The 20,913-nt window shown below is 57.0% G+C and overlaps 9 protein-coding genes across 9 annotated transcripts; 5 read left to right on the plus strand and 4 right to left on the minus strand.

Annotated features, from left to right (window-relative positions):
* The first annotated feature begins 824 nt into the window (after positions 1-824).
* FA10DRAFT_264294 (hypothetical protein) lies at positions 825-1,857 on the plus strand. The gene is made up of 3 exons (XM_025520593.1): positions 825-1,310; positions 1,386-1,667; positions 1,744-1,857. The coding sequence occupies exons 1-3, from the start codon at positions 1,114-1,116 to the stop codon at positions 1,769-1,771; spliced, it is 507 nt and encodes a 168-aa protein (XP_025380877.1). The 5' UTR covers positions 825-1,113; the 3' UTR covers positions 1,772-1,857.
* A 199-nt stretch (positions 1,858-2,056) lies between these two features.
* Positions 2,057-3,062, plus strand: FA10DRAFT_224910 (DHS-like NAD/FAD-binding domain-containing protein; the record flags this gene model as incomplete). Its single annotated transcript, XM_025518627.1, has 3 exons — positions 2,057-2,388; positions 2,470-2,711; positions 2,788-3,062. 3 exons carry the CDS (start codon positions 2,057-2,059, stop codon positions 3,060-3,062), a joined length of 849 nt encoding a protein of 282 aa, XP_025380878.1.
* Positions 3,063-3,103: 41 nt separating this feature from the next.
* On the minus strand, positions 3,104-4,659 carry FA10DRAFT_283311 (NicO-domain-containing protein; the record flags this gene model as incomplete). Its single annotated transcript, XM_025523830.1, has 2 exons — positions 3,104-3,751; positions 3,811-4,659. The coding sequence occupies 2 exons, from the start codon at positions 4,657-4,659 to the stop codon at positions 3,104-3,106; spliced, it is 1,497 nt and encodes a 498-aa protein (XP_025380879.1).
* A 301-nt stretch (positions 4,660-4,960) lies between these two features.
* FA10DRAFT_277434 (DEAD-domain-containing protein) lies at positions 4,961-7,040 on the plus strand. The gene is made up of 2 exons (XM_025523385.1): positions 4,961-5,607; positions 5,678-7,040. The coding sequence occupies exons 1-2, from the start codon at positions 4,969-4,971 to the stop codon at positions 6,974-6,976; spliced, it is 1,938 nt and encodes a 645-aa protein (XP_025380880.1). The 5' UTR covers positions 4,961-4,968; the 3' UTR covers positions 6,977-7,040.
* On the minus strand, positions 7,039-9,064 carry FA10DRAFT_28450 (FAD/NAD(P)-binding domain-containing protein). Its single transcript, XM_025523925.1, has 2 exons — positions 8,353-9,064; positions 7,039-8,258 (listed from the first exon to the last, which is right to left on the minus strand). Exons 1-2 carry the CDS (start codon positions 8,947-8,949, stop codon positions 7,101-7,103), a joined length of 1,755 nt encoding a protein of 584 aa, XP_025380881.1. The 5' UTR covers positions 8,950-9,064; the 3' UTR covers positions 7,039-7,100.
* A 756-nt stretch (positions 9,065-9,820) lies between these two features.
* Positions 9,821-14,580, plus strand: FA10DRAFT_264300 (phospholipid-translocating P-type ATPase). The gene is made up of 2 exons (XM_025520594.1): positions 9,821-11,052; positions 11,129-14,580. Exons 1-2 carry the CDS (start codon positions 10,116-10,118, stop codon positions 14,410-14,412), a joined length of 4,221 nt encoding a protein of 1,406 aa, XP_025380882.1. The 5' UTR covers positions 9,821-10,115; the 3' UTR covers positions 14,413-14,580.
* Positions 14,581-14,592: 12 nt separating this feature from the next.
* On the minus strand, positions 14,593-16,843 carry FA10DRAFT_274011 (hypothetical protein; the record flags this gene model as incomplete). The annotated part of the gene is made up of 4 exons (XM_025523194.1): positions 16,613-16,843; positions 16,507-16,539; positions 15,871-16,245; positions 14,593-15,799 (listed from the first exon to the last, which is right to left on the minus strand). The coding sequence occupies exons 1-4, from the start codon at positions 16,708-16,710 to the stop codon at positions 14,593-14,595; spliced, it is 1,713 nt and encodes a 570-aa protein (XP_025380883.1). The 5' UTR covers positions 16,711-16,843.
* Positions 16,844-17,198: 355 nt separating this feature from the next.
* Positions 17,199-17,592, plus strand: FA10DRAFT_226008 (60S ribosomal protein L33-A-like protein; the record flags this gene model as incomplete). The annotated part of the gene is made up of 2 exons (XM_025518669.1): positions 17,199-17,330; positions 17,410-17,592. Coding segments are annotated over 2 exons (315 nt in total), but the record flags the coding sequence as incomplete, so codon positions are not given.
* A 671-nt stretch (positions 17,593-18,263) lies between these two features.
* Positions 18,264-20,712, minus strand: FA10DRAFT_227177 (glycoside hydrolase family 13 protein; the record flags this gene model as incomplete). The annotated part of the gene is made up of 7 exons (XM_025518707.1): positions 18,264-18,552; positions 18,625-19,117; positions 19,177-19,403; positions 19,462-19,897; positions 19,964-20,011; positions 20,074-20,207; positions 20,273-20,712. 7 exons carry the CDS (start codon positions 20,710-20,712, stop codon positions 18,264-18,266), a joined length of 2,067 nt encoding a protein of 688 aa, XP_025380885.1.
* Between the last annotated feature and the right edge of the window lie 201 nt (positions 20,713-20,913).

Here is a 20,913-nt window from a genome sequence, read left to right on the forward strand (position 1 = left end):
TTCCGCCTCCTTGCCTCTCGCTACAGATGAGATTGGAGAGATAAGAGCGAAAGAGGGAAGCGAGCCGGGTAGTAGCAAGGTCTTCTATCGAAAGACATCTTGGAGGTCAAGCCATGCCCGTCCACTGCCTTAGGTCCTTTGTCGATAAGCCTCTTCTTGAGCTGCCGATTGTCGATAGTTTGCCATGTCGAGGCAGGCACCGTTACGTGCATTGGCACGTTTCATCTGGCCAGTGAGAGCGACAGCTGGACGTAAACGAGAGACTCAAAGACGAGCATTGTCTTTAAAGCTATTGGAAATGGCTCACAGCATGACTTGATAAGCACAACACAGTGCAAGACACCGACTCTGAAGTAACCCAGTGAAAGTGTCCGCCTTTGCAAGAAGCTATGGAAGTGATACAGTCGCAACTAGGAGGGAGCTAAGGCTTTTGAAGCTCTTCCAGCTTGTCGAAAGGCAAACATGATGAAATCTCAACCCACTGGCTACGGTAGGGATGGGCTCTACCTCCTCGCAAAAATTCAATCTGGGGCCTGGGGCCTAGACACGAGGTCTCGATCTTGTTGGAAGCTGTGCCTGTCCGCATGTTTGAAGTTCCTGCTTCTCCTCTGCTATTTTCGTGTTCCGACCTCATGGGAAGAAGCAGAAGTCTCTGTTGCCGAGGAACCTCTCTTCCAGGTCTGGGGAATGGCTTTGACGTCAGCCCAGCGATTGCACGCGCACAAGCGCTAGGAACAAGTACCGGTAGCCTAAGCCGGACAATTTTCCGACGCCCAAATCACTAGCTGAAGAATTACCCGAGAATAAGCAAACTTTGGGACGACCTTGTGATGACTTTCTCGTCCAGGTCTTTTGATCAAGGCATCGCACTCCTATGTTCCTGAAACCACCCCGCCTCGGCGTCTTCAGAAGGTCTTCTGTCTCTCATTCTGTTTCACCGACGAGATGATGACGTCGCGAGCACAAGGTCGTACATCGACGAAAGGGTATAAAGCCACGAACATCGAAAGGTGATCCTACTCCCCTTCATTCAGCGAGACATCAAACAGCAATACACAGCAATCGACCCAGCCTATCGAGCTCATACATACCGTTTTTTTTTCAGGTTCCAAAATGAAGTCCTTCTACTTTGCCACTCTCGCTGCCGCCATGGCCCTCGCCGCCAACGGTGCCGCAATCGTGCTTCCGCGTGCTGGACCAAAGGTGCCGGGAAACGTACACATCAGCCTTTCCACGACTTCGGGCGAGGTCCCCGGCACTTCTGGCGGTAACCAGCCCGTGGGAGACCAGACCGACTTTGCTGTGGTCCTGTACGTTCCCCTTCTCTTCTTTGTGATACGTCTTCACATGCCGCATATACTGATGCTCTTTTCCTTTTACATCAGCCCGGACGGAAAGAAGCTCACAGCACAGGATGCTCAATGCCACGACACGCCCTTTGGAAATGGGCCTGCTGGCTCGACATGCACCTTCAACGACCCCCAGCTCAAGGTGCCTCTCGATGTCTTCTACATCGTCACGGACGCCAAGATCGGACAAGAGACAATGAAGATTGACTATAATGGCAAGCATATCGAGTCAACCCTCGGTGGAGGTGGACAGAAGGACAAGCTCGCAGACGAGTGCACCAAGGACAAGAACAATGCCCCCTTCAAGGCCAATACCGTGTGAGTAGTGCAACCGACCTTTCTTTTTCAGCATAAACTTCTAGATGCTGACTCTCGTCGACTGCATCACAAACAGTATGACTTGCGATGTCCAGACTCCTTGATGATCATAATGCCGGTACCTGTACCGATGCCATGCCATAGTAGTGAACCATCCAACCATGCACGCTTGCAATGCCAATCCCTAGACACTCTCTTCTGCTGCTGGACGGAATTCGGGTATGGATGCTTGAATGAGAAGGACCATCGCAGACCTCCACCTCGCGCGCACGTCCCCTCTCGAGTCTCACGACATCGAACACATTGGTTTGCCGTTCACAGCCGATCGGCGAATCTTCACAAGACTCTAACGGCCGAGGCCGATGACTACGACGACGGATCCAGACAACATGGCGCAGCTCTCGACCTTCCGCCAAGCGCTCTCGCAGTCGCGCCGACCCCTGATTCTCGCGGGGGCCGGCCTGAGCGCAGCCTCGGGCATCCCCACCTTCCGTGGTGCTGGAGGACTCTGGCGCTCACACGACGCCATGTCCCTCGCGACGCCCCAGGCATTCCGGGCGGACCCGGCGCGAGTGTGGGCCTTCTACCACTACCGCAGAGAAGTCTGTCTCAAGGCAAAGCCGAATGGCGCACACGACGTCGTGGCAAGGCTGAGCGGGCGCGAGAGAGCGAAAGAGGTGTTTCCGAGCGCGGTTGACGTGCCGACGTTTGTCACGCAGAAGTGAGCCCAATGGTAACATCGATGTCTGCTGAAAACAGAGCACGAGTTTATAGCTGGGTTTTTCTTTTTCTTTCCGAGCAGCGTCGACGGTCTGTCTATTCGAGCGCTGGAAGAGGGCGAAAAGGCGCCAATCGAGATGCACGGCTCCCTGTTCCGGACTCGTTGCACCTCGTGCGGGACAGAGAAGCCCAACTTTAACTCGCCGGTCTCCGCGGGGCTCGTCGGGACCGAGGATCTGTCGAAAGAGTACCGGGCCGTGCCGCTCGAGGACCTGCCCCGGTGCCAGGAGCGAAGCTGCGGTGGTCTGCTGAGACCGGCCGTCGGTGAGTCTCCCTTGTCTTTCCATCTTTCCTATCCCGAGCTCATATGCGCCGTTTTGGTGATCTCTTGTCTCCCAAGTCTGGTTCGGCGAGTCGATTCCCGAGCTCAGTCGCATTTCGCAGCATGTGCAACGCGCAGACCTCGTCCTGGTCCTCGGCACCTCGTCCACCGTGTATCCCGCCGCGGGTTTCGCGAGCGAGGTCCGCAGTCGAGGCGGTAAAGCGGCCGTCTTCAACCTCGAAGGCACACTTGGCAGCAGCGAAGAGAGTGATGGGGACTCGGACTGGTTCTTTCGCGGGCCAGTGGAAGAGATGTTACCCTGGGCACTGGGAATCAAGAGCTCGTCGTTGTAGCAGCTACGGGAAAAGAGAAGAGAGATAAACAAGACATTGCTTCAAGACCTCCCCGGCTTCTTTCTGAGTAGCAACATGGAGGTGACAAAGTAGACGGCGACGCAGAGGGCAAATGCGCCGACGATGCCCGCGCCCACGTAGCCGCTGTTGTCGTTGGCGCGCCGCCAGGCGAGCCACCAGCGTCCCTCGAGATCGCCGTCGCCCGTCTGCTCCTGCTTGTCGGCCGCGCGGGCGCATCGGGCGCATTCATCGCCAATCAGACCGAGGAGCATAATGATGCTGATGGCAAATGCGACGAGAATCGAGAGGAGCGTGAGGAGGAGCGAGAAGCGAGAGGCCGGGGCGTCGAGCCTTTCTGCTATCTTCTCTCTCTCCTCTCCCCTTCTAGACTCCCCTCCTTTTCTTTGTACCTCTTCTTCCATCTCTCCCTCTGCCTGCCTCTCATTCCAACACTCTTTTTTCTCCATCCCCGTGTGCTCTTGGGATGCTGCCCTTGCGCCTTCTGCATCGTCTGGCGTGGCGTCGTTTTCCTCGTGCCTCTCTTCGACCGTCTCCTGTCCCTCTTCCACCCCTGCCTGTCTCTCCTCGTCTCTCAGAAGCAGGGCAAATCTCTTTCTGCCCGACCCCGTCTGCTCTGGCGCATAGGCCCAGATCATCAGGCAGCTGTCGGCCGAGTCGACCATCGTCATCTGCCCAATATTTTATCAGCTCTTTTCGAAGAATAGGGAAGAGCCCAAGTGACACTCACACCAGCAGTAAAGAGGAGCGCCAGGAGGATGACTCTCGAGTCGCCGTCTGATCCGCCGCCTCCATTCTCGTTGTTGGAGCGCTGAAAGGCCAGCGCCGCGACACCCAGGAGCGCAATCGAGCTGGCCGTGTCGAAGCCGAGGCCAAAGAGGACGCCCACGGGAAACATCTTCCACGGTCGATCGACGGCCTTGAGGAGCGGGAGGGCGAGGCGCGTCATGCAGCCGTTGAAACGCTGCTTTTCCCGAGCGACTCCCTCTTCGGTCTTGTCCGAAGCTGCTGCTGCTGCTTCTTCTCTTGGTTCTTCCTTCTCCTTCTCGGCCTCGCGACGACGGGCCGCTCGGAGCCGCATCCACGTGCGGTAGAGGATGACGCTGTTGATGCAGCCAATGAGAAAGAGAAAGGAGCCCGAGACGGCGGCGCCGATGATGCCGCCCACGGAGCTGACGCCGTCGAGGTGGTCTGCGACGCTGGCGGAAATGGCAATGGCGACCGTCGTGGCAAATACAATGGTCGAGTGGCCCAGGCTGAAAAAGAGGCCGACGGTGACGGGCCGCCGGCGTCGGCCCGTGTCGCTGGGCACGGACACGATGCGGCGCGTTGCATTGTCAATCGCCGAGATGTGGTCGGCGTCCAGGCCGTGGCGGAGGCCCGTGGTCCACGCGACGAGGGCCAGGCTGAGAATCTTGCGGTCGTTGCCCCACGTAAAGAGAATGGCACAGAGGATCCAGAGAAAGGCATTTGCGAGCACCTCCAGGACCATGATGACGAGGCATCGCGCAAAGAGCGTCAGTCTCGGCCCTTGTCGGAGCCGTGCCCAGCTCGATGCGACCACGCCGAGGCCTCTCATCTCTTGCACCAGACCGCGTGATAGGGAGAGAGGAGAAGAAGAGGAGGAGGAAGAGGAAGAAGAGGAAGAAGAAAAGGAAGGAAAAGAAGGCAATTGCCTACCTGCCTGCCTGCCTTCTTATTGGGCGGGACTCGCTCGCTGCTTCTTCGACTTTAGCTTCTTCCAATCTCGAGGGTCTAGATAAGCTTCGAAGCTCCCCCCGCCAAGAAAAGCAAATCTTTAAATCCACGTGGCGCGTCTCCCTCTCATCGACAAGGGGGACTGAGCCTGCGCACACCCAACTTTCTGGCCATCATCGACGAAACAAGGATGGCGCCTGCACCAGCACCAGCATTGACGGCGGATCCAGCCTCGTCCTCGTCCGAGGCTCCAACATACAAGCGGAGAAGAGTGGTGGAAGAGGAGGAGGAGCCGATGTACAAGTACGACGACGAGGACGAGGATGAGTATGAGCAGAAGCGGTATGTGCCACTCAAGCAGCGAAAGGCCGCCGAGCTGCAAAAGATTGCCCGGCTCCGCGCTGGTGGCGTTGGTGCTGCCGCTGGGAGTGCGTCGCCGCAAGAGGGCGCACAGAGCCCCAAGCGACGGGCGCAGGACGACGAAGAGGAAGGCGAGGAAGCGGGCAGCAGCGTCGTGAAGCGGAGCACCCAGACGCTGCTCAAAGAGGCAAGAGAGCTGCGAGAAAAGGAGGCCAAGGAGCAAAAGTCAGAGGCACAGAAGCAGAGGGAAGAAGAAGCAAAGATCCTCGAGGCGCATGCGGCGAGGAGGAAGCTGGCCAGCGACCTGGAGCTCGCAAAGGGCATCAACTACTCGGAGCCGCTCAAGACGTCTTGGACAGCGCCAAGATTCGTGAGGCAGCGGACCGAAGAAGAGAACACGATTTTGCGCGAGAAAAACCACATCATCTCGGAAGGCGTGGACATCCCTCCGCTCATCGACAACTTCAGAGTGAGTCTTCACCTCTATCCAGGCACAAGCTCGTCTGATGTTCTGCTGACACTTTCCTCCTCCTCATCAGGACATGAAGATTCCTCGCTGCCTCATCGACGTCTACCTCAAAAACAAGGGCATCAAGAAGCCAACACCGATCCAGATGCAGGGCCTTCCCACCGCCTTCTCCGGCCGCGACATGATTGGCATCGCCTTTACGGGCAGCGGCAAGACGTTGGCATTCAGCCTGCCCATCGTCCTCTTTTCGCTCGAAGAAGAGCGACGACTTGCGTACACGCGTGGCGAAGGGCCTCTGGGCATGATTGTCTGTCCGAGTCGAGAGCTGGCCAGGCAGACGTACGAAGGCATCAAGGCCATGGCCGAAGTGCTGGCGCAGAATGGATACCCCACGATTGGCGTGCTGCTCTGCATCGGCGGCATCTCCATGGCTGAGCAGTCGCACGTCATGGGCAAGGGCTTCCACATTGTCGTTGCCACGCCTGGTCGGCTCCAGGACATGCTCGAAAAGAAGAAGTTCAACCTCGACGTGTGCAAGTACCTCTGCCTCGACGAGGCCGACCGCATGATCGACATGGGCTTCGAGGACGACGTGCGAAACATCATGAGCTTCTTCAAGCAGCAGCGGCAGACGCTCCTCTTCTCGGCCACGATGCCGAAAAAGATCCAAGATTTTGCCGAGCAGAGTCTGATCCGACCCGTCGTCATCAACGTCGGCCGTGCCGGTGCAGCGAACCTGGATGTGATCCAGGAGGTCGAGTATGTCAAGCAGGAGGCCAAGATGGTGTACCTGCTCGAGGTGTTGCAGAAGACGTCGCCGCCCGTCATTGTCTTTAGCGACAACAAGAACGAGGTCGACGACATCCAGGAGTACCTCTTGCTCAAGGGCGTCGAGGCCGTCGCCATCCACGGCAGCAAGACGCAGGACGAGCGCGAGTACGCCATCAAGTCGTTCAAGGACGGCAAAAAGGACGTCATGGTTGCCTCTGGAGTCGCGTCCAAGGGTCTCGATTTCAACGAGATCCAGCACGTCATCAACTACTCGATGCCCAACCTGGAAGACTACGTGCACCAGATTGGAAGAACGGGCCGGAGCGGCAAGACGGGCCTGGCGACAACATTTGTCAATATGAACACGCAGGAACAGACGCTGCTCGATCTCAAGTACCTCCTCATGGAGGCCAAACAGCGCATCCCGCCCTTTTTGGCCGCCATCGACGATCCCAGGGCGGCTGCAGGCGGCAACGCGCTGCAGGGCTGCGCCGTTTGCGGTGGTTTGGGCCACAGCGTCAAGGACTGCCCCAAGCTCGAGGAGAACCAGCGCCGACAACGGGCTGGCATGTCGGGCGCAGACGGTGGCGGCTACTGAGCATATCCCTCTTCTCTTGCATCATAAAATGTATTCTAATTCCTCTCTCCATCTATGCTGTCATTATTACTGTTGCATTTCTCTGTTTCTTCTCTTCCCCGAAACATCCATCTCTATGACGCTGCTACTCTACACCACCGGCAATCCTCCGTCGTTCTCGAGCACGCTTGAGCGACTCGACCTTGACGGCGTACATTCCCTTTCGCTCCTCCTCGATCGTGTTCCAGTCCAGCAGCCGCTGCTCCCACTCTGGGTGGCCCGCGAGCGCAACCTTTCGCAGCCGGTTAGCGTACGGCAAGCCATCGTCGCCCAGGATGTGAAAGTGGAGCAGGGTGACGTGGTCCGGCGCCACTGTCTCAAAGGCTGGGATGCGCTCCGACTCTGGCAGCTCGCCGCGGTCGACGGCGCGGTTCTTTTCGAGCTTGTCGCGCCAGGCCTTTTCGCCGGCGGCTTCGAGCTCCGGAAGCGCCTTTTTCCGCGCCTCAATCTCTGCCAGCCGATCGCGCTCGGACTGCAGCCGTGCTTCCAGCGTGGGCGGAAGGGACGCGGGCGACGCGTCCCAGAGGCTCCGGAGCGCATGGCCTTGGACGTCGGCCAGGATAAAGGGCGTATAGGTGATGGGCAGGTTGGCAAAGGCCAGCGTGGCAGCACGGGCATGAACCATTTGCTCCCACAGACCCACAAGACGGCCCGGATCATCCGGCTCGGGTCCTTGGCCCAGTGCGCGAGGGGCAAGCGACACGGGTTTCCACAGGTCCGACTCTGCTGGTGCTTGCCAGTCTGCGCCGTCGTGGTGGCCTGGGAGGTGGGCCTCGTCTGCTGACGTTGCGCCACGGCTCAGGAGATGAATCCAATGGTACTTGCCGTACTGATAGCCCGAGCCGAGGACGACTCTGTCAACATTCTCAATGATAGACGAATCGATCAGCTCGACGTCTAGGACGGCCTTGCCGGCCCTTTCGCGAACGTGAAAAGCCTTGACCGTGGGCACGTCCTTGATTCGTTCATCTTCGAGCGCGGAGAAGATGATGAGCTTGGCGTGGCGCGCGGCCCGGTAGATTGGCTCGTGCTTGCCGGCGACGCGGTGGGAGGCAAGGTGGGCAGCGACATCGTTTGCGCTATTGCCATTGCCTACAACGAGGATACGCTCGTCGGCTGTATATGTCCCCTCGACACCACGGTACCATTTACAGTGCTGCAGCTTGCCAATGTCATGCACTTCCTTGATACCAGGGATCGCAGGATAGGCGGGCGCATCGGTGAAGCTCGTGGCAGGGATGACCTGACAAGCAGCAAAAGGCCTCGTCAGCAGAGCGCATACAAGGGCAGGCAGCCTCGGAAAGAAGAAAAGTAAAGAAAAGGGCGGGCCAACTCACCGCGTCCCAGTACTCGGTCACCGCCTTACCACCATCGTTCCAGTCATGCAAACGTACAGCCCATCTGTTCTGGTCCGGCTTGTCGTCTGGCAGCTCCCACACGCCGACGCACTCGATGTTGCATCGGATGTAAGCACGGACGGGCTTGGCAGCCTCCACGAGATACGCCTGTGTCTCGTCGAGCGACGGGAATGGCTCGTTCTCCGAAGGCGCAGGGAATCGACCGGCTGTCGAATACGACAGGAAGCGCGGCAGCACGTTTCCTCGCAGGAGAGGGTACGAGGGCGAGGGCCAGTGTGGTCTCCCCTGCTGGGCCTCCTGCGGGTTGGCATAGACGGGCCAATGCCCCGAAGCGTGGCCGTTGGGATAGGAGCGCTCGAGGGCAACAGTCTTGCTGTCGATGTTCCAGACGCCGCCAATGTCTTCGCGGCGCTCGACGAGCGAGACTGCCTCAAATGGTGGTGGAGCTTCGCCCGGGTGTTGGTGGAGCAGCGCGCGCAGGACGCCCAAGCCCGCCGGGCCGCCGCCAATGATGAGCACTCGCTTCGGATGTGGATCAGCCACGAACGGAGGAGCTGGCACGGCGTGGCCGTTCATTGTTGGCGAGCTCTGCGATGTTGGAGGTCAGACGACGACGACGACAATCAGAGCGCAGGAATTCAATGCGAGCTCGTCGCTCCCGTTTTCTTTAATGCACGGACAGGAGGAAGGGGTCCTACTCTAAAAAGCGCTTTTCAGCACGCAATATGCGTGAGCGGTGAGCCTTTCTTCCTTCGCACGTACCACACTGCTCAAGCATTTTTTTTTATTTCCCGTCGTTCCCGGTCGTATGGATGGACGTCGAGTCCGGCGATTGCGCCTAATTTGTGACATCAAGATCATAGCTTTCAACTGACGAGTCAAGACATGAGGATGAGACAGCTGTGAAGACGTCTGATGTTGCCTTGACCACTCATTGTTGGTGATCAGTCAGGCACCCGCCATCTCCCGCGCCATCCTCTGCACAAAAAATTATTACGGGCGCTACTCGGTCGAAGTTCCTAGCTGGACTTCTCCCCTGACTTGGAATAGATATGTAGGCCAGGTGACAGTCGAGCAGCAGAACACGAGTCCGACAGCTGTCTGGGCCAAGCACACAAAGCTATGATGCAGCACTGAGACCTGACCTATTCAGGTCGCACGAGAAGCTGGGTCTGAAGTCTTGGAAAAGAACCTCAGGGAGAGGGTGAGACCAGCCATCTCGATGCCCCTCAACAGTGATTGCAAGGGTGCGTTCTTCGCATCACAAGACCAACTATTGCCTGTTTGTGGCACCTCTTCTGGGCTTTCTAACCGTCTCACGGTGGGGCACTAAGCTGATGATCGGTCGTTCCCGCCGAGGGCCGTAAGTATGCTTATATAAGCAGAGACACGTGGCCCGCTCCGCCCGCCTCCCCTTGAATGCAAGCAACAAGACTTGGCTGTGTTCGCCAGTGACGTAGAAGACCGACATCCACGACCGTTCGCAAATAAGATAGGGGTCAGATCAACGCCGTTCCGACTCGAGTAGCGGGGCAGATTCCTGACGAAAGAATAACGAAGGCGTGGGCATACACGCGCGCAGCGGCGGGCCGCAACGAACGAGAGGACGACGAGCATCGACGCGACGGGGGGAGCACATCACTTTGAGCCTTACCTGCACTGGTCAAGCCCGGCGTGCGCCCCATGAATTGAACATTTCCTCTTGACGAAGTCCGCGCAAACACGAAAAGGATAAAGCAGCCATGGACGACTTTGATGAATTCACATCGTATAGCTCGGGCAGGCCGCCGCCCGAGGGCACCTCGTCGCATCGTCCAGTGACCCACTCAGCCAACCCCTACTACGCTTCTTCGTCGGGCCAGGGCCTGCACAGCCAGTCGGCGGGCGCCGATCCGTTTTTTGGAGGGAGCACAGAGTCGCTCGGCCTCGGTCCTTTCGCGTCGGGGCAGCAAACACAACCGCATCAGCGGGCTCCGCCCCCGCCCTCGCACGTGCTCGTCGACGCCGACGACCCGGACCTGATGGGCGATGATGACCTCGAGGACTTTGGAAACTATCCACCGGCAAATTCGGCAAGAACAGCAACGCAGGGCCATCGGCAGCAACAGCAGCAATCGAGGCAGTACGACCCTTCTTTTCTTCAGAGCCAAATGACCTTGGACGGGCCCAGCCGACAAAACTCAGATCTAAGTGTGCCGCGACTGCCGTTTGCCAATCACCAAATCCACGACCGCGGCAGTCAAGAGAGTGGATTGCCCCTTGCAAGCGCAGCAGCCATGCCTGCCGGACACGAGGCTGCTTCGCCCTTCGCAGATGTCTACAGCGCCAATGGCGGCTTCAAATCCATCGAGGCGGACGACGAGCCGTACGATTCGCCCGTATCGCCAAGGTCAAAAAAGGCGCATGCAACGCCGCTTTCGACATCAGCTTCAGCAGGGCGATCGAGGCGAGCACCTAGGGACTCTCCCCTGGACGGCCTTAGGAGGTCGTTCCGAACAATGACCAACGACATGCGTGGCATGGTCTCCAAGAGGGGTGCAGGGCCAAAGCAGCCACAGGGAGAACGCATCGTGCGGCTCAACGACCCGGTTACCAACGATCGTGAGGGCAACTTCTGCGACAACTACATAAGTACGAGCAAGTACAACATCATCACCTTTGTGCCCAAGTTTTTCTATGGTGCGTGTTGAGCTCCTTATTTGCTCATTTGCTCGCTAAGAGGGAACAGACTGCTGACCAAGATTGGCTGGCGCAGAACAATTCTCAAAATATGCCAACGTCTTCTTCCTCTTCACGGCCTGCATCCAGCAAATTCCAGGTGTGTCACCGACAAATAGATGGACGACCATTGTGCCGTTGGGTCTGGTGCTGCTCGCCAGTGCCTTCAAGGAGATCAAGGAAGACATCAAGCGACACCAATCGGACACGGAACTCAACGGCCGAGTGGCTCAGGTCCTGGATCCAGGCAGTGGGACGTTTGAGCCGCGAAGATGGCGGCATGTCCGAGTGGGCGACATCATTCGGGTCGAATCCAACGAATTCTTTCCCGCCGATCTCGTCCTTATCAGCAGCTCGGAGCCCGAGGGCCTCTGCTACGTCGAGACAGCCAATCTGGATGGCGAGACGAATCTCAAGATCAAGCAGGCATCGCCTGACACGGCTAGGCTCACTTCGCCCACCCCTGTGAGCTCCCTTCGCGGGCACATGGCCTCGGAGCATCCCAACAACAGCCTCTACACCTTTGATGCCACTTTGCACCTCCAATTGAGCTCCACGCCCGGCTTCAGTGGCATGCCGACCAAGCAAGTTCCTCTGTCACCTGAACAGATGCTGCTCCGTGGTGCTCAGCTGCGCAACACACCATGGATCTACGGCCTCGTCACCTTTACAGGGCACGAAACGAAGCTGATGCGCAATGCGACAGCAGCGCCGATCAAGAGGACTGCCGTCGAAAAGCAGGTCAATGTCCTGATTCTGCTCCTCTTTGTCCTTCTCTTGGCTCTCTCGATTGCTTCGGCCATCGGGTCCATCGTTCGCAACTCCGCTTACGCAAGTGAGATGCAATACTTGCTCCTCGCCGACGACTCAAAGGGCAAGGCAAGGATCTTTGTCGAGGATATCCTCACATTTATCATCGCCTACAACAACTTGATTCCCATCTCGCTGATTGTCACCATCGAGGTTATCAAGTACCAGCAGGCCATGCTCATCAACTCGGACCTCGACATGTACTACGCCCCCACAGACACTCCGGCCCTGTGTCGAACCTCGAGTCTAGTCGAGGAATTGGGTCAGATTGACTACATCTTCAGCGACAAGACAGGCACACTCACGCGAAACGAGATGGAATTCAAGCAGGCCAGCATCGGCGGCACCTCTTACACCGATGTCGTCGACGAGAGCAAACAGGGTACGGGCGAGATTGGGCCTGATGGCCGCGAGATTGGCGGACAGAGGACCTGGCACGAGCTGCGAACAATGATGAACGGCGAGGTGCCCGACGATGGCAGCTCGGCGGTCATTGACGAGTTTCTCACCCTTCTGGCCGTTTGCCACACCGTCATTCCCGAGCAGCGTGAGGGTGGGCGCATTGCATTCCAGGCCAGCAGCCCTGACGAAGCTGCTTTGGTGTCGGGCGCACAGGGCCTGGGGTACGAATTTTACGTGCGCAAACCGAGATCCATCTTTGTCAGCATCCGTGGTGTCGACCATGAGTATGAGATTCTCAATGTGTGCGAGTTCAACAGTACTCGCAAGCGCATGTCGACTGTCGTACGAGGTCCCGATGGAAAGATCAAGCTCTACTGCAAGGGTGCAGACACGGTCATTATGGCTCGGCTCAGCGAGAATCAGCCCTACACCGAGCAAACGCTCATCCACCTCGAAGACTTTGCTACCGATGGGCTTCGGACGCTCTGCGTGGCAATGCGCGAAATTCCAGAGCAAGAATACCGGCAGTGGGCTCGGATTTACGATCAAGCGGCCCAGACAATCACGAACCGAGGCGAGGCTCTCGACAAGGCGGCCGAAGTCATTGAACAGAACATGTTCCTCCTGGGCGCGACGGCCATCGAAGACAAGCTGCAGGACGGCGTGCCCGAAACGATCCACACGCTCCAGACTGCAGGTATTAAGGTGTGGGTCCTGACGGGCGATCGACAGGAGACTGCCATCAACATTGGCCTGTCATGCCGCCTCATCTCAGAGTCGATGAATCTCGTCATCATCAACGAAGACAACTTGCACGACACAGCAGCCATCCTCAACAAGCGTCTGGCCGCCATCAAGTCTCAGCGGAGCGCTGGTGAGCTTGAGGAGATGGCCCTGATTATCGACGGCAAGAGTCTTTCGTTTGCGCTGGAAAAGGAGCTTGCAAAGACGTTCCTCGAGCTGGCCGTCATGTGCAAGGCCGTCATCTGCTGCCGCGTATCGCCTTTGCAAAAAGCACTGGTGGTGAAGTTGGTCAAGAAGAACATGAGCTCGCTCCTCCTTGCCATCGGCGACGGTGCCAACGATGTCAGCATGATCCAAGCCGCTCACGTCGGAGTCGGTATCAGCGGTGTTGAAGGTCTTCAAGCGGCTCGATCGGCCGATGTAGCCATCAGCCAATTCAAGTACCTCCGCAAGCTGCTCCTCGTCCACGGGTCGTGGAGCTACGCAAGGCTAAGCAAGATGATCCTCTACTCGTTCTACAAGAACATCACCCTCTACATGACGCTGTTCTGGTATTCGTTCCAGAACTCTTTCTCGGGTCAGGTCGCTTTCGAGTCTTGGACGCTGTCGTTCTACAACGTCATCTTCACCGTCTTGCCGCCCTTGGTCATTGGTATCTTCGACCAATACCTGAGCGCGAGGATGTTGGACCGATACCCGCAGCTGTATGGGCAGATCTTCTTCAACAAGCGACGCTTCTGGGGCTGGACCGTCAACGCCTTCTACCACTCGCTCATCGCCTACATCTTTGTCACAGCCGCCTTCTGGGACAGCCCGCAACTCTCGGGCGGCTACACGTCGTACTCGTGGATCTGGGGGACAGCTCTGTACTTTGCCGTCCTGATCACCGTTCTTGGCAAGGCCGCGCTGGTAAGCGACCTGTGGACCAAGTATACCTTTGCCGCCATTCCTGGCTCGGCTGTCTTCACACTGGCCTTTGTCGCCGTCTACGCTGTCGTGGCGCCCCGCATCGGCTTCTCAAAGGAGTACGACGACATCGTCGGGCGCCTTTACGGATTCAGCCTCACCTGGTTCTGCATGGTTCTCGTGCCCGTCGTCTGCCTTTTGCGCGACTTTTCGTGGAAGTACTGGCAGCGGACCTACCGGCCATCGCCACGGCACATTGTCCACGAGGTGCAAAAGTACAACCTCCAAGACAGCCGGCCGAGAATGAGCCAGTTCCAAAAGGCAATTCGGAAAGTCAGGGCGGTGCAGAGGATCAGACGGCAGAGGGGCTATGCCTTCAGTCAGACAGAGGGCGACGGCGAGCAGGCAAACTTGATCCGCATCTACGATACGAGTCTCAAGAAGCCGACTGGACGGTGATCCGCCCGCCTGTCTCTCTGTTTTTGTCTCTCTCCAGCGCACGGGCGCATTCTTGTCCTCCTTCTTGGTTCCCCCTCCACCGGTATTCTAAGCTCTACCTACTGTAAAATCCATTTCCCTTTCGCTTTGACCACCTTTTCACGCTTCATGTTTTGTGAATGTCATTTCACTGTGACTGGATTAAGATGAGCAGTCTGGCCACGTTGAACGGACATGGCTGACGCTAATAAAGTCGAGCTTGACGCCGCCGTGCGTGCCAACGTCGAGCTGGGCGGGCTGGGCTTTGTCGTCCCAGAAGTGGAGGATAGTGCTCGAGACGAGTCCCCCGTCGACAAAGAGCTCCGAGATGGACCGATCGATGATGAGTCTCAGGTCAAACGTCGTCAAGGCACTGCTCGAGTTCTGTGTCGAGGGCGTCAGCTGACCAGAGAGTCGGTCGGTGAAGAAGACATTCTCGTCGGCCCAAGTCCGGCCGGCTGTGCGTCGATCGACATAGATCATCGTTGGTTGACCAATCTGTGCACCAATCTTGACCTTCTCTGCGGTGGAGCCGTGGCTACTGCTGATGACGAACTCAAGCGAAGGAAAATTCGTCGACGACACGTTGGCGGTGACCGTGGCGCGGACGTCGAATGCGCCGTCGCCGCGAAGGACGACTGTGGTGTTCTCTGCCTTGGTCGTGTTGAGCAGCGGCGTTGATGGCAGGGAGAGGATTTCCGGAGACGGCTCGAGCGCTAGGACGTAGCCCTTTTGCAACGGATTCATGTTGGTCCATCGGAGAGTCATGTCCCGCGGCAGCGACTGGACCGATCGCCAGGGCGACGTAGGGGCCACATTCGTGTATTGCCAGTTGGATGCCCAGGCCAGTCCCACCGTGCGACCCTGAGGTGCATTGTAGAAGGTCTGCGCAGCATACCAATCCTTGCCGAAGTCGGCAATCTGTGCTGCTCCATTATCAGGCCGGAAGGCTGTGCCATTCCAGTCGCCGACAAAGTACTGGACGAAGCTGCCTCCGAGAGGCGCGCCTGGATTGATAGACACAACGAGGACCCATGCCAATTGACCGTCGCGTTCGCCTCCCTTGACAGGAACCTGCACGAGGTCAGGGCATTCGTACTGGAAGCCCAGCACACCATGGGGACCAAACCGGCTCAGCTCGTTCCATGTTCTGAGGTCCTTGCTAGCGTAAAAGCCAACCTCGTACGACTGGGGATGCGCCACCGTCATGACCCACTGTTGCGTCGCATCATCGAAGAAGACTTTCGGGTCGCGGAACTGCGTCGTGTTGAGCGAGATGACGGGGTTGCCGGAATACTTTGTGTAGTGCTGACCATCGGTTGAGTAGGCAATATTCTGGTTTTGTTCGGCTGGCGTATTCAGGGTGTATCTAAGCGCAACAGACCCGGAAAGAAGTGATGAGCAATGCATGCACAGAGAAAGCAATAGGGCAAGGCTCACATGGCGACAAATCTACTGTCGGCCGGTACGTTGTCATCGAAGAACCCGGAGGTGTTGTTGACATCAAGCACCGCGGAGCCCGAGAAAATGCCTTCTCCCTCGTTCTCAGGTGCGATGGCAGGGAGGTGCTGCTGCCAGGTGAAGAGGTCCTTGGAAGTGGCATGGCCCCAGTGTTGGTTACCCGCCACTGTCGCATTTGGGTTGTACTGGTAGTACATGTGCCAGGTCCCATTGCTATACACGAGGCCATTTGGATCGTTCATAAACCCAGATGTGGGCGAGAAGTGCAGTTGTGGCCTCGCAGACTCTGTGTAGAGCGGAGGCTGGAACGAAGAGGGAGCATCGCCATTGGAGGTGGTGCACTTCGCGGAGGTGCTGTTGGGCCCACCATGGCGAGCAAAGAGCTGCTGCTGTCCACTCAACAGAGGACTGTCCAGCACGAAGGGTTGCGCCTCGGCGGAGCAAGCCACCAGAGAGAAGAAAAGAGTGAAGGCCAGCATGGGCGAGCTCGAAGAAACGGGGGTGTGGGGATGATGGGGGGTCAGATAGCGAGCAGGACCTTATATGCTCACACTGTCGGTGAGGGGGAAATGGTGGAAAAGGAGGACAAGGACAACATCGTCGTGTGTGCAGTACGCGTTCAGGTCCAGAGAAGAACAGGCATCCTTCCTGAGTCATTGCCATGCCGCGCTTCTATTCCATCGTGCAATGAACAGGACCCGGTAAGCAGGACTGTTATTACCTCCAGTGCATGTCGCCACCCCCGCGCTCTCGGCATAGCTTGGCATGCGGTTTCCGTCCTCTGGGGCCCCCACGCACAGGCACAGATTGAACCGACATTCTTCCATCAAGCCGCTCCGAGGACTCAAGAAAGGGGAGATCACGTACAGAACCTGCTGACTTTTCGTACAGACCGGAGCAAGTCTTGAACGGCCTCTTCGGTCAAATCTCGGGCGCTAAGGTCTGCGTGGAGGGGCTCATGACCAACTCAGAGGCAGGACAAAATGCATCTGTAAACAAAATAAAAATAAAAATAAAGTTGGATACCACGCGAGCAGAAGTCAAAACACGTGCGATGTAGCCGCAGCGTGGCTAGAGAGCGTCAGGCCAACTTCGGTTTCGAGGTGACGAAACGGTTCAAGGCTTCTCAACCAACGACACACGGCTTCAAGATGGTGAGTACACACGTTTTGAGTGGTTAAAGCCGAACTTTCGGGTACACGATGGAGGACGGAAGGACATGAACCAGATGAGGGGAGGGTTATGGCGACGAGGATGATCGGAGAAAGTGCAAAAGGAACGGATGATTAACAGAAAGCCTCTTTCTACAGACTCGACTCTACACGAAGGGCAGGATCCAGGGCCACCAGCGAGGCAAGCACAACTCGCACCCTCACACGACCCTCATCAAGATCGAGGGCGTTGAGAACCAGAAGGACGCCCAATTCTACCTCGGCAAGGTGAGCTTTTGCTGCTGCTGCCGCCTGCCCGCATGCAATGAGGTGAGGGCAAAGAAGACTGACATCGAGACTCGCACAGCGCGTCGCCTACGTCTACCGCGCCCAGACCGAGAAGCGAGGAACCAAGGTCCGTGTCATCTGGGGCAAGGTCACCCGACCCCACGGAAACTCTGGCGTCGTCCGCTCCAAATTCCGCAACAACATCCCCCCTCAGGCTTTCGGCTCGAGCGTCAGGATCATGCTCTACCCCAGCAACGTCTAAGAATCTCGTGATAGACGTGACCATGAGAGGACGGGACGAGATTGGACTGAGGAGCAGAGGAGGGAGGAGGAGGGAGTTGAGAAGAGGAGGAGGAGAGATATGACGACGATTCTTGTACCGATATCGCCTTGAGGGATCTAGAGAGTCGTATTGCGGGTGGGAGGCAAACGACTCTCCCCGAAACCCACTTGTTTCAATGCACACACACAAACACACTCATCGACAACATACACACACGCACACACATTTACATGTGAGGGGTGGTCCCCAGCACCTTTCTTCCCAAAAGATCAAATCTTATGGTTTTCGCTTCTACTCTTCGTCCGTGGTTCAGAGGGCTCGAGACTGTAGGGAATCAAGAGGAAAGATGACACCGTCTCTATTATCTCGAGTCGATCCTGTTTTATACAGTGGACCGTGCTCGTAAACAAGGGCGGGAGAACAAACAAGCGGCGGGAGGATTAGAGACCTCATTGCCATTGACCTAGCAGATGATGTGCCCGTCAGATTGTTAAGTGATGCTCATCTTTTGAAGAGGTCATACACCCTTCTCCATGCACGGCTTTGTTTCTTCCATAGTCTGTCTCCTTTCCTTGAGCGTTCTCGAAATGCACAGGAAAATCACGTCTTGAGATGCATAGCAGCGCGGGTGGCTTCACATACAATCTTGCTTAGGCCACTTTTCCCAGCACAAGGCAGGTCCTCGACGGCAAGTAGACCTGCACGAAGTTGCGCCTTCCGTTCCACTCCATGTGTGTCGTGAAGAATTCGCTGGCGGCGTGATCGATGCGGCCGTGCCCGCCGAAGCGTGTCTCGTCAGAGTCGAGGGCGATACGATAGGTGCCTGCGACATCGACGCCGATTCGGTAGTCGGTGTAGGACTTGTTGGGATGGAAGTTGAAGATGAATAGAGCACCGGCGCGTTCAAAGGCGACAACCCGATCCGATTCGTGCTTGAGCCTGTTGCCAAGTCAAGGTAGTGTGAGTTGCGCGGAGATACTTGATGAGAGAGAGGAAGAGAAGTACACTCACGAGATGTACGCCTGAGGTGCGGCAAGCCACTTGAAGCGCTCTTCAAGATTGTTCATACCCTTGTCAAAGGCATAGAGATACTTGTAACGGAGCAGGTCGTCATCGACGAGGTTGAACTGCCTTCGAGCGTGGTGGAATGACGATCCGTTGGCAGCCGTCGGGAAGTCTAGCCACTCTGGATGTCCGAACTCGTTTCCGATGAAATTGAGATAGCCTTCGCCGCCGAGACCGTGAACGAGGAGACGGATCATTTTGTGCAGGCCCAGACCTCGATCGATGATGGGAGTGCGCTCGGTGAGGTCTGACATATTGGTGTACATTTCCTTGTCCATAAGCCAGAAGGCAATCGTCTTGTCGCCGACCAAGGCCTGATCGTGCGACTCGGCATAAGCAATCGACTTCTCCAGGTGGCGTCGGTTGGTGAGGGTGTGGCAGATGTTGCCAAAGTCCCAGTCTTCGTCGCGCGTCTCCTTGAGCAGCTTGATCCACATGTCTTTAGGGTGCACGAGCGTTAGGGAAGAGAGCAGCGACAAAGAAGGAGCAAGCACTTACCCGGCACCGCCATGCTCAATCGGTAGTCGAAGCCAACGCCTCCTTCCTCGACAGGCCTGCAGAGGCCGGGCATGCCAGAGACGTCCTCAGCCACTGTGATGGCTTCGGGCAAAATCTTGTGGATCATTTCGTTTGCCAGCATCAGGTAGACCACGCCTTCTTCGTCCACCGATGGCCCAAAGTACTCATGGTAGCCTCCCGAGAATCCTGTCCCAATGCCGTGATGGCTGTTTTCGACTAAGGTGATCAGTGTCTATGAGCGGAAATCTAGCGCGACACACTCACGTATAGAGGATGCTCGTCACCCCATCGAATCGGAAGCCATCAAATTGGAACTCGTCGAGCCACCAACGGCAGTTGCTCAACAGGAAACGGAGTGTCTCGTGGTGGCCATAGTTGAAGAGGCGGCTATCCCACAGCTCGTGCCTACCCTTTGCGCCTTCGTGAAAGTAGCAGTAGTCTGTGCCGTCAAACATGTTAAGTCCATCGAGCACGTTTTTGCATGCGTGTGAGTGGACGATGTCGAGGAGTACGGTGATGCCCATGGAATGAGCGACATCGATAAGCTCCTTGAGCTCTTCTGGCGTGCCATAACGGCTGCTGGCGGCGAAGAAGTTCGTCACCTGGTATCCAAATGATCCGTAATAGGCATGCTCTTGAACGGCCATGAGCTGAACAACGTTGTACCCCAATTCTTTGATTCGAGGTAGGTTGTTGGCGGCTACCGTTCGAGGCAAAGAGATGAGAGACCGTCGACTACGAGCCAAGACGACAGCAGCACACTCACTAAATTCCTTGTAGCTTGCAACTTTAGGCTCTGGCGAGGCAATGCCCACTGCGAAAAAGAGGGACGGTCAGTCTGTCGCGCTGGCAACGTTGCTCGATCCTGGCACCCACCATGAGCCTCGTAGATCTTGAGGTTTGTCGGCTTCGGAGGACGAGGGTGCCTAAAGTGGTACAGCTCGTTCGCGGGTGGATTCCAGAAAACCGCATCGTACACGGGCGAGACACTGAGGTCCTGTGTGACGTATCTGGTGATAGCCTTGTCAGTACAAGAGCGAGATGGCAGAGGGAGGTTGGAAAGGTGTTGGCTCACTTGATCCACGCCGGCAGTCTCTCGATCCGTTCGCCGCTGGGCGTGATCATCGAGAGCTTGACTTTGGACTTGTGTGGAATTGCGCATTGCCCATGCTGCCCTGGTGGCAACGTCAGAGCCCATACGCCAAAGTCGTCCCTGGTCATGGGGTGCGAATCCCTGTTCCAGCCATTGAAGTCGCCGATGAGGTATGCCTTCTGCACGCCAGGAGCGTACTCGCGGTATGTGACGGCCTGCGAATTCTGATCGACCTGGAAGCCCATCTTGAGGTAGCCCTGCGAGAACTTTGCAAGCCCGCCTTCGCTGGACTCAATGCTGTCGACCCACTTCTTGTAGAGGGCATATCTAGACCGAAGCGGGTCCGCAAATGGCTCCAGCCATGGATCGAGGCTGACGATCTTGGTGCCATCCTTGGCTGTCGAATAGTCCTTCGTCGTCATCGTCGGCTGGTCTTTGCACGAGCCGAAGTTTCTTACGTTGGGTGGGGAAGGAAAGGGAAGCCCAGCCTAATCTCCAAGTCAAACTCCACACGGTGGGAAGTTTCGCGCCTGGTCCGAGCGTCATTGGAATACAACCCAATCTTGTAATGGAACTTTATCTGCTGTCCTCGGCCGACGAAGACGCCTCAACGTGTTGGCAGG

The sequence above is a fragment of the Acaromyces ingoldii genome (genome assembly GCF_003144295.1).
Source record: "Acaromyces ingoldii strain MCA 4198 unplaced genomic scaffold FA10scaffold_1, whole genome shotgun sequence".
NCBI lineage: Eukaryota > Fungi > Basidiomycota > Exobasidiomycetes > Exobasidiales > Cryptobasidiaceae > Acaromyces > Acaromyces ingoldii.

Coding starts and splice junctions, on each gene's coding strand:
- FA10DRAFT_264294 (XM_025520593.1), top strand. CDS start 1,114: ATGAAGTCCTTCTACTTTGCCACTCTCGCTGCCGCCATGGCCCTCGCC. Junction 1,311..1,385: donor ACCGACTTTGCTGTGGTCCT/GTACGTTCCCCT, acceptor CTTTTACATCAG/CCCGGACGGAAAGAAGCTCA. Junction 1,668..1,743: donor CCCTTCAAGGCCAATACCGT/GTGAGTAGTGCA, acceptor CATCACAAACAG/TATGACTTGCGATGTCCAGA.
- FA10DRAFT_277434 (XM_025523385.1), top strand. CDS start 4,969: ATGGCGCCTGCACCAGCACCAGCATTGACGGCGGATCCAGCCTCGTCC. Junction 5,608..5,677: donor CGCTCATCGACAACTTCAGA/GTGAGTCTTCAC, acceptor CCTCCTCATCAG/GACATGAAGATTCCTCGCTG.
- FA10DRAFT_28450 (XM_025523925.1), bottom strand. CDS start 8,949: ATGAACGGCCACGCCGTGCCAGCTCCTCCGTTCGTGGCTGATCCACAT. Junction 8,259..8,352: donor TGACCGAGTACTGGGACGCG/GTGAGTTGGCCC, acceptor GCTGCTTGTCAG/GTCATCCCTGCCACGAGCTT.
- FA10DRAFT_264300 (XM_025520594.1), top strand. CDS start 10,116: ATGGACGACTTTGATGAATTCACATCGTATAGCTCGGGCAGGCCGCCG. Junction 11,053..11,128: donor TGTGCCCAAGTTTTTCTATG/GTGCGTGTTGAG, acceptor TGGCTGGCGCAG/AACAATTCTCAAAATATGCC.